Here is a 14,765-nt window from a genome sequence, read left to right as displayed (position 1 = left end):
TTGAAAAAAGCTCAATTAGCGCTGTCGGCGTTAAAGGCATGAAAAACATTACAGTATGTTGTGAGCCAACAGGTACAAGCAAATAACAATAATAATGCTCGCAGTGCAAATAAGGCATGTTAGAGCCAGAGCAACAGGGTCTAATTGGTGTAAAACCGGGCGGTTAATTTACAGGATGTAGAAAAAGGCTTGGAGGGTACGTGGAGCCAGGTCAAGGGTTTAGTCTGGGCGGAGGTTCATACTGTGGAGGTAATGGAATTACAATACGGGAATTACAATCCATGGAAATAAGTGTACTGTTTATGTACCTCCGGTGACGCTCTGGACATGAATGTGGAGTAAATGTGATCATAATGGAAAACAATAATCTTAGAACATGTTGTAATTTAACAGCCACGAAAGAAGGGTTTTTGGTGTGAAACCAGGCGGTTAATTTACAGGGATTTGTAAAAGAGAGTACTGGTCAGGATGAAGGATCAAATGAATTTGTGTAACGTGGAATGCAGTTCAGGGGAGGACAGAGGGACTTAGGTGGTGATGGTACTGGTCCATTCATCAAGGGTGTTGAGCCCGTGGTTGACCGAGTCAACTCTGGCGATCCATTTGCATTCAGCTCTGTTGAGCAGAGCAGTCATGTTGCCTCCTCTGAGGGGTAGGGTAGGCTTCTCAATGACCTGCCATCTTAGGTCCGTGTCAGTATGAGAATGTTCAATGAAATGTGAGACCAGGGGCGCTGTGAGTACCTTACAATTGATTCTGCTTTTATGTTGTATGATCCGCTGTTTCACCATTTGTGTTGTCTGGCCGATGTAGATCAAGTCACACGGGCATCGGATGGCATAGATTACGTTTTGCGTTTTGCAATTGGTTAGATGAGTGAGCTGGTGTGTTTGTCCCATGAATTTGAATTCTTTGGTGTTCATTGTCAATTCGCACACACTACAGGACTGGCATTTGAAATGTCCAATGACCGGGGGCATGCCCCAAGCTGCTGTGATGGTGTTTGTGTTGCTCTCGGTGTTGGTGGTCGGCCAAGTGATGGCACGAACGAGGTGGTTAGCGATGTTACTACCTCTCTGATAAGAGAACAGGGGAGGTGCGCTGAATTGTTCTTCCGATCGTAACACAGTCCAGTTCTTTTTGATAATTTTGGCAACTCTGTTGCTGTCCGGACTGAAGACTGAGACAAAGGGAATCCTTTTCAAAGTTTGTTTGTTTTGGTTTGGCACTAGTAGGTCCTCCCGGTGGTTATACCACCATGCCCATCACAGCAGCTTGGGGCATGCCCCCGGTCATTGGACATTTCAAATGCCAGTCCTGTAGTGTGTGCGAATTGACAATGAACACCAAAGAATTCAAATTCATGGGACAAACACACCAGCTCACTCATCTAACCAATTGCAAAACGCAAAACGTAATCTATGCCATCCGATGCCCGTGTGACTTGATCTACATCGGCCAGACAACACAAATGGTGAAACAGCGGATCATACAACATAAAAGCAGAATCAATTGTAAGGTACTCACAGCGCCCCTGGTCTCACATTTCATTGAACATTCTCATACTGACACGGACCTAAGATGGCAGGTCATTGAGAAGCCTACCCTACCCCTCAGAGGAGGCAACATGACTGCTCTGCTCAACAGAGCTGAATGCAAATGGATCGCCAGAGTTGACTCGGTCAACCACGGGCTCAACACCCTTGATGAATGGACCAGTACCATCACCACCTAAGTCCCTCTGTCCTCCCCTGAACTGCATTCCACGTTACACAAATTCATTTGATCCTTCATCCTGACCAGTACTCTCTTTTACAAATCCCTGTAAATTAACCGCCTGGTTTCACACCAAAAACCCTTCTTTCGTGGCTGTTAAATTACAACATGTTCTAAGATTATTGTTTTCCATTATGATCACATTTACTCCACATTCATGTCCAGAGCGTCACCGGAGGTACATAAACAGTACACTTATTTCCATGGATTGTAATTCCCGTATTGTAATTCCATTACCTCCACAGTATGAACCTCCGCCCAGACTAAACCCTTGACCTGGCTCCACGTACCCTCCAAGCCTTTTTCTACATCCTGTAAATTAACCGCCCGGTTTTACACCAATTAGACCCTGTTGCTCTGGCTCTAACATGCCTTATTTGCACTGCGAGCATTATTATTGTTATTTGCTTGTACCTGTTGGCTCACAACATACTGTAATGTTTTTCATGCCTTTAACGCCGACAGCGCTAATTGAGCTTTTTTCAACCTTTGTTTACATTAAATTGCTGACATTTCCCTTTCACGCGACTGCCGGCCTTTGACGGCGTTCTGATACTGCTTTCCTTCCTGTTTACTTGGATTACCATGGGAACCTTCACCCACGCCCTACCACTCCTCCCCGGCCCTTCCTACTCCCGCCCCTTCCCTTTACTCTTACCAATGGCCTCGCGACACATCCCCGGCCGTCCCTAAACCCCGCCCCTGGCTCACGCCCACACTCCACCGGCCCTCCCACCCCCCTCGCGCGGCAACCTGGACATAAGCCAGGACTCAGGTAACGCGCGGTCTGTTCCCGCATTTACTGCCGACCAGCCACGCCAGATGAGCGCTTGCCTTCTGTGCTTTTCATTTTTCCAGGTAAGAGTGTGTCAGAGAGATTGCACCACCTGATGGCACGCATTTAGTCAGCATCTGCTCTATTATTGAGCGTCTTACAGCCTAACTGACCGCATGCGCGCTCTCTTTTCCCAGACGCTGCCCAACTCTGTGAGCATCCCTGGGACGGAACGCGACCAGGTAATCACATCCAGAGACCCTCCCGCACTATCCTGTTACACCCCTGCATTTTTAATACTCACGTCAATATTTTTTCTACAGCAATTGACGCTAGTAACAGCCGTGTGCCGCCAGACTCGCCATCCCAACTGGCAACTGTAAGTTCATTCCCTTATAGGTGGATCACCATTCCACTGAAAGGTCTCCCCCTCGCCTGGCCCAATTTTCCACACTAGTCACCCCTAATAGCACTCTCCTTCCCTCTCTGGCCACCACTACAGTCACGGTCCCTTTCTCACGATAGATCTAACTCGATTTAGTCCAATTAAAATCCCCCACCCCTCACCTACCCCTCCCTGCCCGCCCATTGCCCTTGCTCACGACTCCCCTCCTTTGTCCACAGCACTGTATCCATCGACAACCCCGTCCTGATGACGATCCCAAACCAAGGGGATCGAAACGCCGTCGACCACACAGCGTGAATCATACGACGCATATCACACTTAAAGCTCTTACCAAAAACTATTGTTCAAGTGATTGTAACTTGTTCTGTAATTGAAGCTTTAAATGATGTACATAATTTCATGTATGCGCCACTTATGCTGTTTTTAAAAGCACTTGCACTTCTCATTTTCACTTCAAACTGTATATAGCACCTTGCACCAAGTGCCACTGGGTTGTCACAAGATCTAATCTTTACAGTGCTGTCTTAACTGTAAATGTATTACCCCTTACCCTTGGTGAATAATACCACCCTTTTTTCAATCCTCTGACTCCTTGTGTTCTGTTCTTAGTAATGCTTGTGGCATACTCCTATTGAAACAGTCTTTTAAATAATACCTGTTGGGACCTGTTCTTGTTTAAATATTAATAAGTCACCCCCCTAACTAGGCCCCACTGTCCATAAGGCAGGGTGCATGGTATTGAAATGTAGGGCATGTAAAAGGGTAATGTTAAACGTCCTTACTGTGAGAAGGTGCTAAAGCTATTTTCACTGTAGCCAGGTTGGATATTCCATGGGGAAGCAGTGAGAAAAATACAAAGTTTATGTTTGAACTTTTTGAAATATTTTTACCAGCCCGATTCACTGGTGAAGTTGCATTTATAATAAATATTTTGTAAAGGATACTTTCAGAAAAATTACACTTTGCCTGCCTGAAGACTCTTGAGAACCATTAGCATGAGCTGCGGCTGTAACCCAGAAGCTGAACGATCCTTTGATAAGGTGTGAACTTGCTCCCAGAGCAGAGACAAAAGCCTTTGGTGTGGGGTGGTGTTGTGTTCCTCTGGCAAGCTGACCATCTGAGCTTTGCCCTGGAACTTAATTAACTTCAACTGTTACAGGCAGATGTGTCTTACACCTGCACCCCCCCTTTCCCCGACCCCATAGCCAGTCAGGCACCAGGCATAGTGGCAGATGAGCTACCCCAAAACTGGTTTAGAGTGACCGGAGAGGGCGGTAACTCATTTCCATGGCCATGCCTCTATGGCGGACATAGGTGCCCTGCTCAGGGGACAAAAGGTTCTGCCTTTTTGGTTGTGGCAGAGAGGGACACTGTGGGATTGTTTGTAGTAGGGCATACAGGAAGTGATGCAAAAGTGGGTAGGGTTGGCCCTGGAACCTTTACTCCTTTGGTTAGGGAGGAGCCATGAGTCACCCCCACCCACAGGCTGGTGACAGGCAAAAATGTGACCCTCACAGTACTCTCCTCAGAACTATTTCTGGACCTGTGAAGAACAGAAAAGGACTGGTCCTGCTGTCTGTCACCTGTGAAGAGCCACGAAGAGTGGACCTTCTCTCCCTCTTGTTCCCTAAACAAAGAAGTTGTCTTGAATGGTCATGAGGCTGATCTCTTGTTCCAGCTGCATGCACACAGTAAGCTTCCAGAGGCCTTCTCCTGCACTTGTCCAGCTGCCCAGCGTCAACTGGACCTGCCCCTGCTGCAGTGATTCTTGACCCAAAGTGTTGTCCCCAAGGTCCTTGACCCTTGGCTGGCGCCAAAGTATACTTGTTCTAACAAATCCTGAAACCTGGGACTTAAAGCATTTGGGCCCCAAAGACCTCAGGAGACCAAGATAAACCTCTCAGGTGATCTGACGAAGGAGCATTGCGGTTGGGCCAAGGATTCAGGTTGGTCTTGCCCGAAGGTTTTCTGCAGCAGCAAATCTGATCCAGCGGGACTTTGTAGAGCCCTCTTCGGCTTCAGCCTGGCCTCACTGGAATAATCAGATCTCCATGAAACGGGACTAAGAATAAAGGTAGATATATTCACTGGATCAAGGCACAAAAAGTATCTGCCTGGTGAGGGGCCTTTTCTGGTTGCAAAATTCAAATGTATCCCGCTTTGAGCTATCCTGACAAAAGTCAACAGCTTCACCGAGACGTCGTCTGGCTGCTGTCAGGTGATTTAGAACCTTCTTCAGGCACAACCTTCTGCCATACCCCATTTAGGATTTTTTACTTGCATTTCAGAGACTTAGGGGCTGATTACGAGTCTGGTGGTCTATAGATAACCAGACACGTGGGGCGCGGCGGTCTCTATTACAATTAGGGTGGTCAGACTGCCATTGCCCAGCCGCCAGGGAACCTTCGTTCCCTGGTGGCGGTCGGGAGGCTGCAAGATGCTTGCAAGCATACTACGAGTTTCCTCTCTGCTGGTGGTGTCATGGCGGTTCCTACTCCATAAAAGCTTTGATGGAGAGGAAACAAAGGGAGCCCTGCAGGGCCACCTGTGCCTCTTCCGCATGGATATGCATGCAGGGTACACAAGTGCCCCCTGTGTGCATTCACCCCAGTCCATGCCGTGCAGCAACAATTTTTGGTGTTTTCATTGCGGTGCCCATTTTCTGAGGTACTGCCTTGGGAATGCCAAAAACCAGCCCATCAGACAAGAGGAAACTACTAATCTGGTTGGCGGTGTGAACACAACTTTGGCAGTTCAGCGACGGGGCTAACCCGGTGCCACACCACCAAAGTTGTAATCAGGCCCTTAGTCTGTAGGTAAAACTCCTGACCATGTTGAACCTGGTTTCTGTATCCGACCCCTACTCCTTCACGGTCAACCTTAGTTTCCACCCAGGGGCTGGTCAAAGACGACCGGATCGATGGATTTAACCCAGATTTCTTTACTGGGGGTGCATGCATGATTTATTCAGCATTCCGTCCATCATTTGTTTGCGTTGCACAGGATGATGATGTAGTCATTTTTTCCACAGGAGGTGAATAAACACTGAGCTAACCCACCTGGGATTCAAACCTGCTACCAGTTGCAATGTTATTCAACTAAGCCATCAGATTTGGCCTCGATAGTTTCTGAGAGGTTGGGGTGATTGCTCATGTGGCAATCTGTGTCAGTTTGTGTAGTCCTTCATCCAGGACCGGATATAACGTCAGACAAATAATTATTTTAAGGGATTAATGTTTGGATTTTCAGATTTGGCTCAGAAAGTTAGTCTAATAAACAAATTGTCGTATGCATGAGTGAGGAAAATGGCGGAACACGCTACGTCTAAAATATTAGTATTATTCAGTGGCTGTGTTCACATTTTTTCTGGGATGCTATAAGTATCAATTTAGTTTTTCAGAGACCTTATGAAACCATGTTGTGTATAGTGTTCCATACCTGGTGTCTGGTGTGACTTGTATAAACATATGCTTGCAGTGTGCAGATAGCAGTGATCAATAGCCACTTTGATATAGTTTGTCCATCCTAAGCATTTTGGGTAATATATTAAAATCACTGTTTAACGATGTGTGTGCTGGTCTGTGTCGGTGTTCTCGTCTTCAACTCTTCTATTTTCTTTTCGGGGCGTTGTGTTAGACAGTTTTGGGATGAAATTACTGTTTCTTGTAGAAATCATTTTATACGGTATTTTTATTTTATTATTGTGTATAAAACTATTTTTGTAGAATAATGATCAATCTTCACTAATTATTCGATGAGAAATGCTAAATGAATGACATGCAAAATGTTAGACGTAATGGACTGACTCAGCCCCCGACTGTCGTGTGTGTCACCCGGTCTGAGACAGCTTCCTGGGCATACACACAGCCGCACCCGAGTACTTTACAGGTCTTTAAAAGACCATTTACTTGTTAACGAGGCTTTGTTCTTTCACCCCTTCTGAAAACCCCTGCCCTTCACTCTGCCGATTAATGGAAGAATTAGCCCCCTCTACCCCCCCACAGCCCCCCGAAATGTCACTCTAGTTGCTTCTCTGACGTGAAGTAGTGTACCCTGTGAAGGCCTCGCTGTTTGTTGAGGTGCTTAAAGAGCCCGCGCTAAGCAGAAACGTTAGTCGAGATGGCATATGGGGACATTGACAGGTCCCCCATAAGGATGACTAAAACATGGCGCCGCAGCTTTTGAAGGTAGAGTGGGGGCGCGGAGAGGATACCTCTGCCTGTTACACCAGTCCCTGGGGGCCTGTGTCACATTGAGAGCTTTCCTCATTGAGTTGGGGGCTTGAAAAGGATTCTTTGAAGACTGTCATTCCATTTCATCTTCGCTGCGACTGTTCTCCGAGCCAGCAGCCGCTCTTAGAAGTCTTTCCAAGGCACAGAGGAGCCAGGCAGGCTCAGCTGTTGGCGCCACAACAGTAGCAGTAGCATCTCCAGCTCGTGACTGCTGCGTGCCATCCACGAGGGCGACAGGAAATGCAGCGTATCAGGCAAGGACCGGCCTGATGGAACTCATTCTCCACGTTCAGCACTTGTAATTGTGGGTATTTGTTCGTTATATACAATGGCGCGTGAGACATTTGAAAAAAGGTATCATAATTTGATGCTCCTTCTAGTTTATTAGCTGATGGACCAGACGTTCCAGACATGTTATGCTGTTTGCAAATCTCGAGTTAAGCAGTCGGCTTCATGAACAGTGGTCTAAAGCCCGCCACTGACCTTAGCCCTCCTTTTTGATCTCACACCCGCGTCAAAGGTTGACAACGTATCCATTGCCTCTGGTTGAGTAACTTTATAAAGTTATTAGCCCCATAAGCACTCCTCTAAACCGTGCTCTCTGAAAGCAATCTAGAAACAAAATTACAAACTACGACTTGTGTAGTGTTTATTCTTTTGTTAACAAACGTTTTAAATTCAATTGTACATCATTCTTTTTGAGCTTTTAACGTGTATTTAAAATTTTAAAAACCCACTCTATGGAATTGAAACAGCTGGGCTATCGCATCACTAGTCCTAAGATGTTTCCTTTCATTTTAGTTACATGTGAATGAGTTTCGCCTATTGAAAGCGTTGTAAAAGGAGACGAATTGTTTACATTGGCATGTGGCAGGAAACCCTGACATATCCGCCCGGAATATACACTCTGTGCAGTTCTGCTGACTTGTAATTCTTTGAGACACATTTAAAATGAATGCCAACATCTTGTGAGTTGAACTGCGATATAGTTATCTGCCTTATATACGTTTACAAATTGGAGAATCCTAATGAGGGGGCTAGTTACCCAATATTAATTGTGGCGTATATTAACGTGTGAGAAGTACTCGAAAAAAAGAAATGTTAACTGAATTAAGTTAATTTCTTTTCATGAAACATATTGGATAACGATTACAAAGTTGCAAGAGCCAAACTCTTTGCACTGCAGCATAGACCGCTTGCTGGGACCGCCAACGCTAAACTCCAGCAACGTACCCCCAATCACCCCTCCAGCAATGCTGTCCGGCTCTTCTCTGACAGCCTCCATGCCGGTCTCCCTACTCCTGGAAGCCCTCTGTAGTGCGAATGGGAGTTTTGGCATGAACTTGAGAAGGTAAACTTAAGCGGGCCCAACCTGGTGACTGTATCTGACCTGCACTCCATCGCGGTTGGCCTGAAAGTTTGACTTTGACGCAGTCCAGCATGACCAGATATCCCATGTTGGTACTTTGTGCTTTTTGGCTCTATTTTCACTAAATTCTTTATTGAATTCAGCTCTGTTTTTCTAACCTGGTAGAGGATGCTTTTGTGTGTGGTGTTTTCACTGTATTACTGTTTGAAGTGCTGCACAAATACTTTACACATTGCATCTAAGTTAAGCTTGACTGCTCTGTGCCAAGCTACCAGAGGGCTGAGCATAGTTGAATTTTGGTTTGGCCCATGCCTCAACCTGACATGGATTTTGGTTGCTGCTTGACCAGCGCTCACACCCCAGTCAGCCAGCGACTTAATTTCTTGCAGTAAATCTCTGCTTTGCACTCAAAATCCCAACAAGCATTGGTAAGCGTCGGTAAGCAGAAAGTTTGTAAAACTTTAATAAAGTTGTGATCATCTATTTCAGTCTGATTTGGATGACTCTGGCTTGGAGGAGGTCAAGGGGGCCAGTAATGAGTTGTAGGACAGTTTTGTCATCAAAGCAGTCTGAAGTCAAATTCCAGGCACTATAGAGTGACCTGCTACAGACTTTAATGGAGTGGATCTGATACAGGGGAAACAGAATGCTGAAGCTGCTGTAAGAGACTGAGGATGCTGTGCGGTCAATGGGGGCTTCTTGGGATAACTCATTAGTCCACGGTCCTGTGGGAGGAGTTTTGCCTCAGGATTCGGTGTCCCTTGAAGTCCTCTTTGATCCAGCAGAAACCATTTGCCACTGGACTACTAGTCCTCAGTCATAACAAAACCAGCAGTTTCTTTTGGCGAAGGCTAGTGTCCGTCTTGGGCGACCAACTGCACTCCAATGACTCTCCCAGGTCCAGCAGACTCGGGTGCAACTTTTGAACACTGGGACTTGATCTCCCTGGCTGCACCTCGGCCGTCAGTGGCGGTCAATCTATTGTGGCTTCTGACAAGGCAGGACTGACCTCTTCAGCTTTTGTGGTCCTGGTATTGTACCAGGAAGTCAGCCAACTGACTCTTGGGATTCACCTCTTCAGTCTGGGACTCGGGTGTGACTTTTCCATGAGCCAAGCACCACATGAATAGTCCTCTCTTCGCAAGCCCAAGAATCAGCAACTGCAGTTCAGCAGTGCAGCCTCTCTTGCCAGGTCTAGGTAACAGCGGGGCAGTCCTTTTTCGGTCCTCTCGCCATCCAGACATGATCTGAGGTCTGGGTGCCAGGGGTGCTGTATTTATGCTCATAAAGCACCCTCGGGAGAGACGGGGTTCCTAGCTAATGGGCTATCAGGGCCCCTCCTGCCTGATGATGACTTCCTGCATTGTGTGAAATCTAACTATCCCAGGGTGCACTATTTAGCCCACTCCCCAGATGTCAGAACCCTTCTCTTGGCGTGTAGAGCTTGGTATCCTACTCCTGAGGTGTGGAGCCCTGAGGGTTACATGCCCATGGAAAAAATGGTTTGGCAGCTAATCTTCTCCCTCTTTCCCCCAACCCGTCCACCTGAACAAAAGAACAGTCTATGTGGTGTGAGTCCACCATTTGCCCTTGAAAGGCGGCTTCTCTTATCAAACTTACCTTTTGAAATCACACCCAGTGTGGCTTCCTGCCAGGGAGAGTAACTCCTCCTCAAACAGCAGACCTCAATTTTTCCAGCTCCTGAAAGTCATTCACACTTTTCCCCATGAGAACAGATGGCTATCTTGAGGCCGGCATCTGTGAATAGTCACTGTAAAACTTGGGCAACAGCGTAGCAACTTTCTAAAAATTACATTTCTTTAAAAGTTACTTGAAACTCGACTCGGGCATCATATGGATTTAATGTAGTGATTATTTTGATACCTTGAAATACCAACCCTAGTAGTCCCATTCAGAAGTAAGCGCAGCTGAGCTGTTCGTGTGTAACCCACTACTTGCCAATGGGGCTACTAGCTTATCCACAATAAAGACCACAATTTGGAGTTTTCACTGGTTGGAAATATAAAAATAAATGTCCTAAGGCAGCACCCTGCCGTAGAATTTGATAGGCCTGCTGTAGGAGTGACTTATGTATATTAAAATGGGAGGCTTCGGCTCTGCCTTTAGTTTAAATGGCAAAGTCGAGTTAGCAGTTAAACACTGCTAAGCTAGTCTGCAGTAGCAGGCTGGGAGATAAGTGGTCACACTGTCACAACCAGGGAGGCACAATAGTGCTGCAGCCCTGGTCGGACATTTTAAATTGCAAGCCCTGGGTACCTCTAGTACCATATACCATGGACTTATAGGTAGGTAAAGGTATACCAATTGGGAATAAGCCATCCAGCCAAACATACTTTTAAGATCCAGAGCACTGGCACTGAGAACGTGCTAGCAGGCTTCTGTGCACTCTGAGTCGAAAAACCAGCAGCATCAATACAAACCTTTGGGGCTGATCATGCAGAAAGAGTCATTTCCTTACAATATAAATATGACAGGCTTGGTAGCCTAATGTATTTGATGAATGCACCTTATAGGCATAGAAGCAGACCTGTATCACTGGCTGAGTCTGATGACCCAGTGGACTAATGCATTCACTCCAGGGATCTGTGTTTGATGTCATGGTTACCAGTTCAAACCCTGGCGGGTCTACTCAGCCGAACACCCTTCTGATACAGATAAAAAGAGTGCCATTGCGTTGGGAAACAACATCTTTTATGCCGCACAAAAGTGCCTCAAAGGGGTGACATGCACTTTTCAAAAGCACATGCTATGTTGTAGGTGTCATAACTAGTGTTCTAGATGAATAGTGCATGCATGAAATCTAGGCACAAAACAGTGGAAAACAGTAGCTAATATATGATTTTCAAACCAAGCAATGGAATATTACATAGACCTTGTGTGCCTTAGAACAGATCAGCTTTACAACTGATTAGTTGTTAGGAACACCGTTGTATGCTACAGGTCTTGCAGGCCTTTTACATTAGACTTAATAGTGTATTGTGGTGTGGCCAGATGCAAAGATCTGGTGTTCCTGCGTCAAGCCCATTTCGTAAGCCCAGCTGGCTGCCTGGGCCGCTGAGACGGAGCTGATCGAGCGGACAATCATTTCTCAAGCTGAAGGTTGTGTGGACTGGTCAAGACTTATTGAGGACATCGGCCAACCGAAAGTGGTGTGCTTTGACGGGCCTTCATGTGAGAAGGTGAAAGTTATCCTCACTCCAAATAACTAATGCTTAAAGGCTGCATCTAAGGAGAATATCGCCCTGTGGCATTTGTGCCTGAATCTGGTCAAGAATCATGTCTCAGGCTCGAAAAAGAATCAGGTGACGTCTCATTGTGATCCACCTAAAAATGCAGAACTGAGTAAAGGAGATATGATTCTTCTGAGTGCAATGACTGTTCTGCCGGAAGATGTTTACGCTCATCTGCTAATATTGAGTTGGAGATGAATGCAATGTAACACAGTCATGGGAAAAAATGTGTTTAGTCAGCTAGATGTTGGACATTTTTTTTCTAGAAGCCTAAATGTTTGAAGGGTTGGGTTAAATGTTCCCTTTGTGCTATTTCCGGGTTCATGCTTTGTTGCTCTTGGTCCTTCTTGGGGTGGCTGACCCACATTGTGTATGGGACTAATACTTTCCCAAGGAAGATGGGAATGGTGGAAGTAGCTTCACATTTTGTAAGCAGCTGTGTTCCTCCCTTATTAAATTTACTAATTTCTTACATGCCTCCCCCCTCCCTTTACAATCTGGGAGTGTCAGAGAAAATAAACTGGGTCTTGCTTATACTGCTCTTATGTGGTTGGACATATGTTAATTTTCATAATCTTGTGACTGTATTTCTATCCCTGAAAACCTGGTGCCTAAGGAAATAATGGTGTACACAGAGCCGGCCTGGGAGAGTTCCCTAATCTCCCATTCTGTGTGCTAGTTTTCCACACTGTGGAGATTTGTCCACATGAATTTCGTACAAAGTGGCCATTCCCAACAAGGTAAACACTTCATTTTTGCACATAGTTATGCTCATGCCTTCACATTGTCATGCTTATGCCTGCGGGACCGGAACCTGCATTTAGTGTTCTTTTAGATGAAACTAGTCCACCTCTGATCGGCCTAATCCTATCCTGTAGTAACAAGGTGTTCATATTCAAGGAATGGGCGCTTACGTCCATCAGGGCACAGTCAGTAGTAGCCAGTCTGGAGGCTCCAGTAATTTTAGCCGTCACATTGAAAGTGATGGTTTTGTCCCTTTTGTATGGCAACTTGCAAGCATGTTCACAAAATACAGGTCAGTAGTGGTTGTCAATTTCAGGTGGCATTGTGGGCCTGTGCGCCAAGCTTGGATGATCTACATACTTTAGAATGCACTGCTTGTGGACTTTTGGATGACAATGAATGTGGTGGTAGCTTGTAAGATAAACCTTCAAATAAAATACATTAGCTGTCATGGTAGCAAAGTCCTTTACTTCATGCAACAAGTATGCTCATGTAACTTCTGATGTCAGGTTTATCCAACCTTTGAGTTTATAATTCAGATGGCTTATGCTTTCTATAAATACCCCTTTAAACTTTGAATATGTGAATAATTCTGAGATTTGTTAGGAAAAATATTGTCTTATAGCAGACTCATGGCTCGACTTTGGATTTCCATTTGTTCCTTGAAGGAGACACTGTGCAAGCAAAGAGAACACTAGTTATATGGGTGACTCATATTGAGCGGTGAATGATAAACCTGTCAAGCACTTATGTTTTTCCTACTTCAGGATTAACACGAGCATAGGTTGGTAATCTCAGACAACGTGATTGCTGTGTTATTAAAGAACTAACAAGTAAAGTTCATTTTCGTTCCCTATGCCAATAAATGGTGATGTTTTAAGCTCATGAGATAGAGGTTTATAAGCCAGATTACACATAAAGTACCCTACGTTGCCAAAAGAAAACGTATAGCGCATTTTGGTATAACACACATAAAACATGGCAATATGCCAAACCTTTTTGTGTTGGGTAGTGCAACACACAACGTTAGTATCACACTAAGACTTTAAGGATTCTTTGGTGCTCTCTGGTGTAAGCATGCATTCTTATACCCCACTACAGCAGTAATTTACCCACACATCTTTTAGCAGTTTACAAGCTTCGTAAAACTCTTTGTTAACCCCAAGTACATGTCATCTGCCTCACAAAACCCTGAGGCTGAGGACCACTTGACCTTCTCCCCACACATTATCTTTCTTTTTCCTCCACGTGGCTCTATTGTTTTTAGATCATGTAAACAGTGTATTACAACAAAAAACCAGCACGGCCAGCCGTAGTACACAGGTCCACAACGCATCCCCATTGATATCACGAAGTGCCCTCTGGTACTTTAAAAAGCAAACAATTAGGTAGGTACAGCACTATATAATATCAGAATAACATCAGTAAGCAAATGATCTAGAAAAATTTAGCAGGACCTCATGCCCACCCCGTAACAGTTTGTAACAGAAGGTATCACTGTAAATAAAATTCCTTTCCACCGGGGGAAAGGAATTGTATCATGCCTGTGTGTGCCACTCTGCAATGTCAGGAGCTATGTTCCCTCTAGGCCGCGCGCGCGCACCTCCCCTAACGTCAGCGCGCACCACCTAGTGCGGAGCGCGCACACAGGACGTCCTTAAAGAGTCGCGCCGCCCGCCGCTTTTAAAAAGTGAGCGGCGCAATCATAAAGGCACTTTTCCGTGTGGTGGCAGAGCGGGCATGAGGAGTTCAGGTAAGGAGGCGGGGGTGGCGGCTGGTGCGATTGTGGCGCTTGCGGGCTTACTGCTGTGTGTGGGCGTGGCAGACTGTGCCCTTTTGTTTATGTATTGCTAATAACCAGAGCCCATTCACGGGCTCCGATTAACAGCAATACTTAAACAAAATGCCACAGTCTGCCTCGGGCTTTACTAACAAAAGCGTAGACACTTTCTAAACACCGCGTGTACTTTAGCACACGCTATGTTTGGAAAGTGTCTACGCTTTTGTGCCTTTCAACAAGGCAACATGTCTCTGAGTATTGATACTGCTGGGCGTTACTATCAGCGCAGGAGAGAGGCAAAAGTAAAATCAGTAAATGTTATCAGAGCTCATGTGATAACAGGGCAATCAGAGGCACAGCAATTGCAAACGGGTCAATATGGTGATCGGGGGGGGGGGGGGGGGGGGGGCGAATTGGCGATTGCCATAGCCA

General features: G+C 45.8%; 1 protein-coding gene across 5 annotated transcripts in view; it reads left to right on the top strand.

Moving 5' to 3' along the window:
• The window catches only part of DERA (deoxyribose-phosphate aldolase), a 357,107-nt gene that overhangs the window by 80,046 nt on the left and 262,296 nt on the right, over positions 1 to 14,765 (top strand). Inside the window, exon 1 of one of the 5 annotated variants that reach the window (XM_086920843.1) lies at positions 14,244 to 14,306. The exons of 3 other annotated variants lie outside the window; for them this stretch is intronic. In XM_086920843.1, coding sequence (XP_086776969.1) covers positions 14,294 to 14,306 — 13 coding nt within the window. In that variant the 5' untranslated portion in view covers positions 14,244 to 14,293. Of the gene's footprint in view, positions 1 to 14,243; positions 14,307 to 14,765 lie in introns of those variants that run through there. One more of the 5 variants, XR_015295849.1, reaches the window with a different exon arrangement.

Source organism: Lissotriton vulgaris, chromosome 1_1 (genome assembly GCF_964263255.1).
Source record: "Lissotriton vulgaris chromosome 1_1, aLisVul1.2, whole genome shotgun sequence".
In the NCBI taxonomy this organism is placed as follows: domain Eukaryota; kingdom Metazoa; phylum Chordata; class Amphibia; order Caudata; family Salamandridae; genus Lissotriton; species Lissotriton vulgaris.
This window is presented reverse-complemented; position numbering and strand designations above follow the sequence as displayed.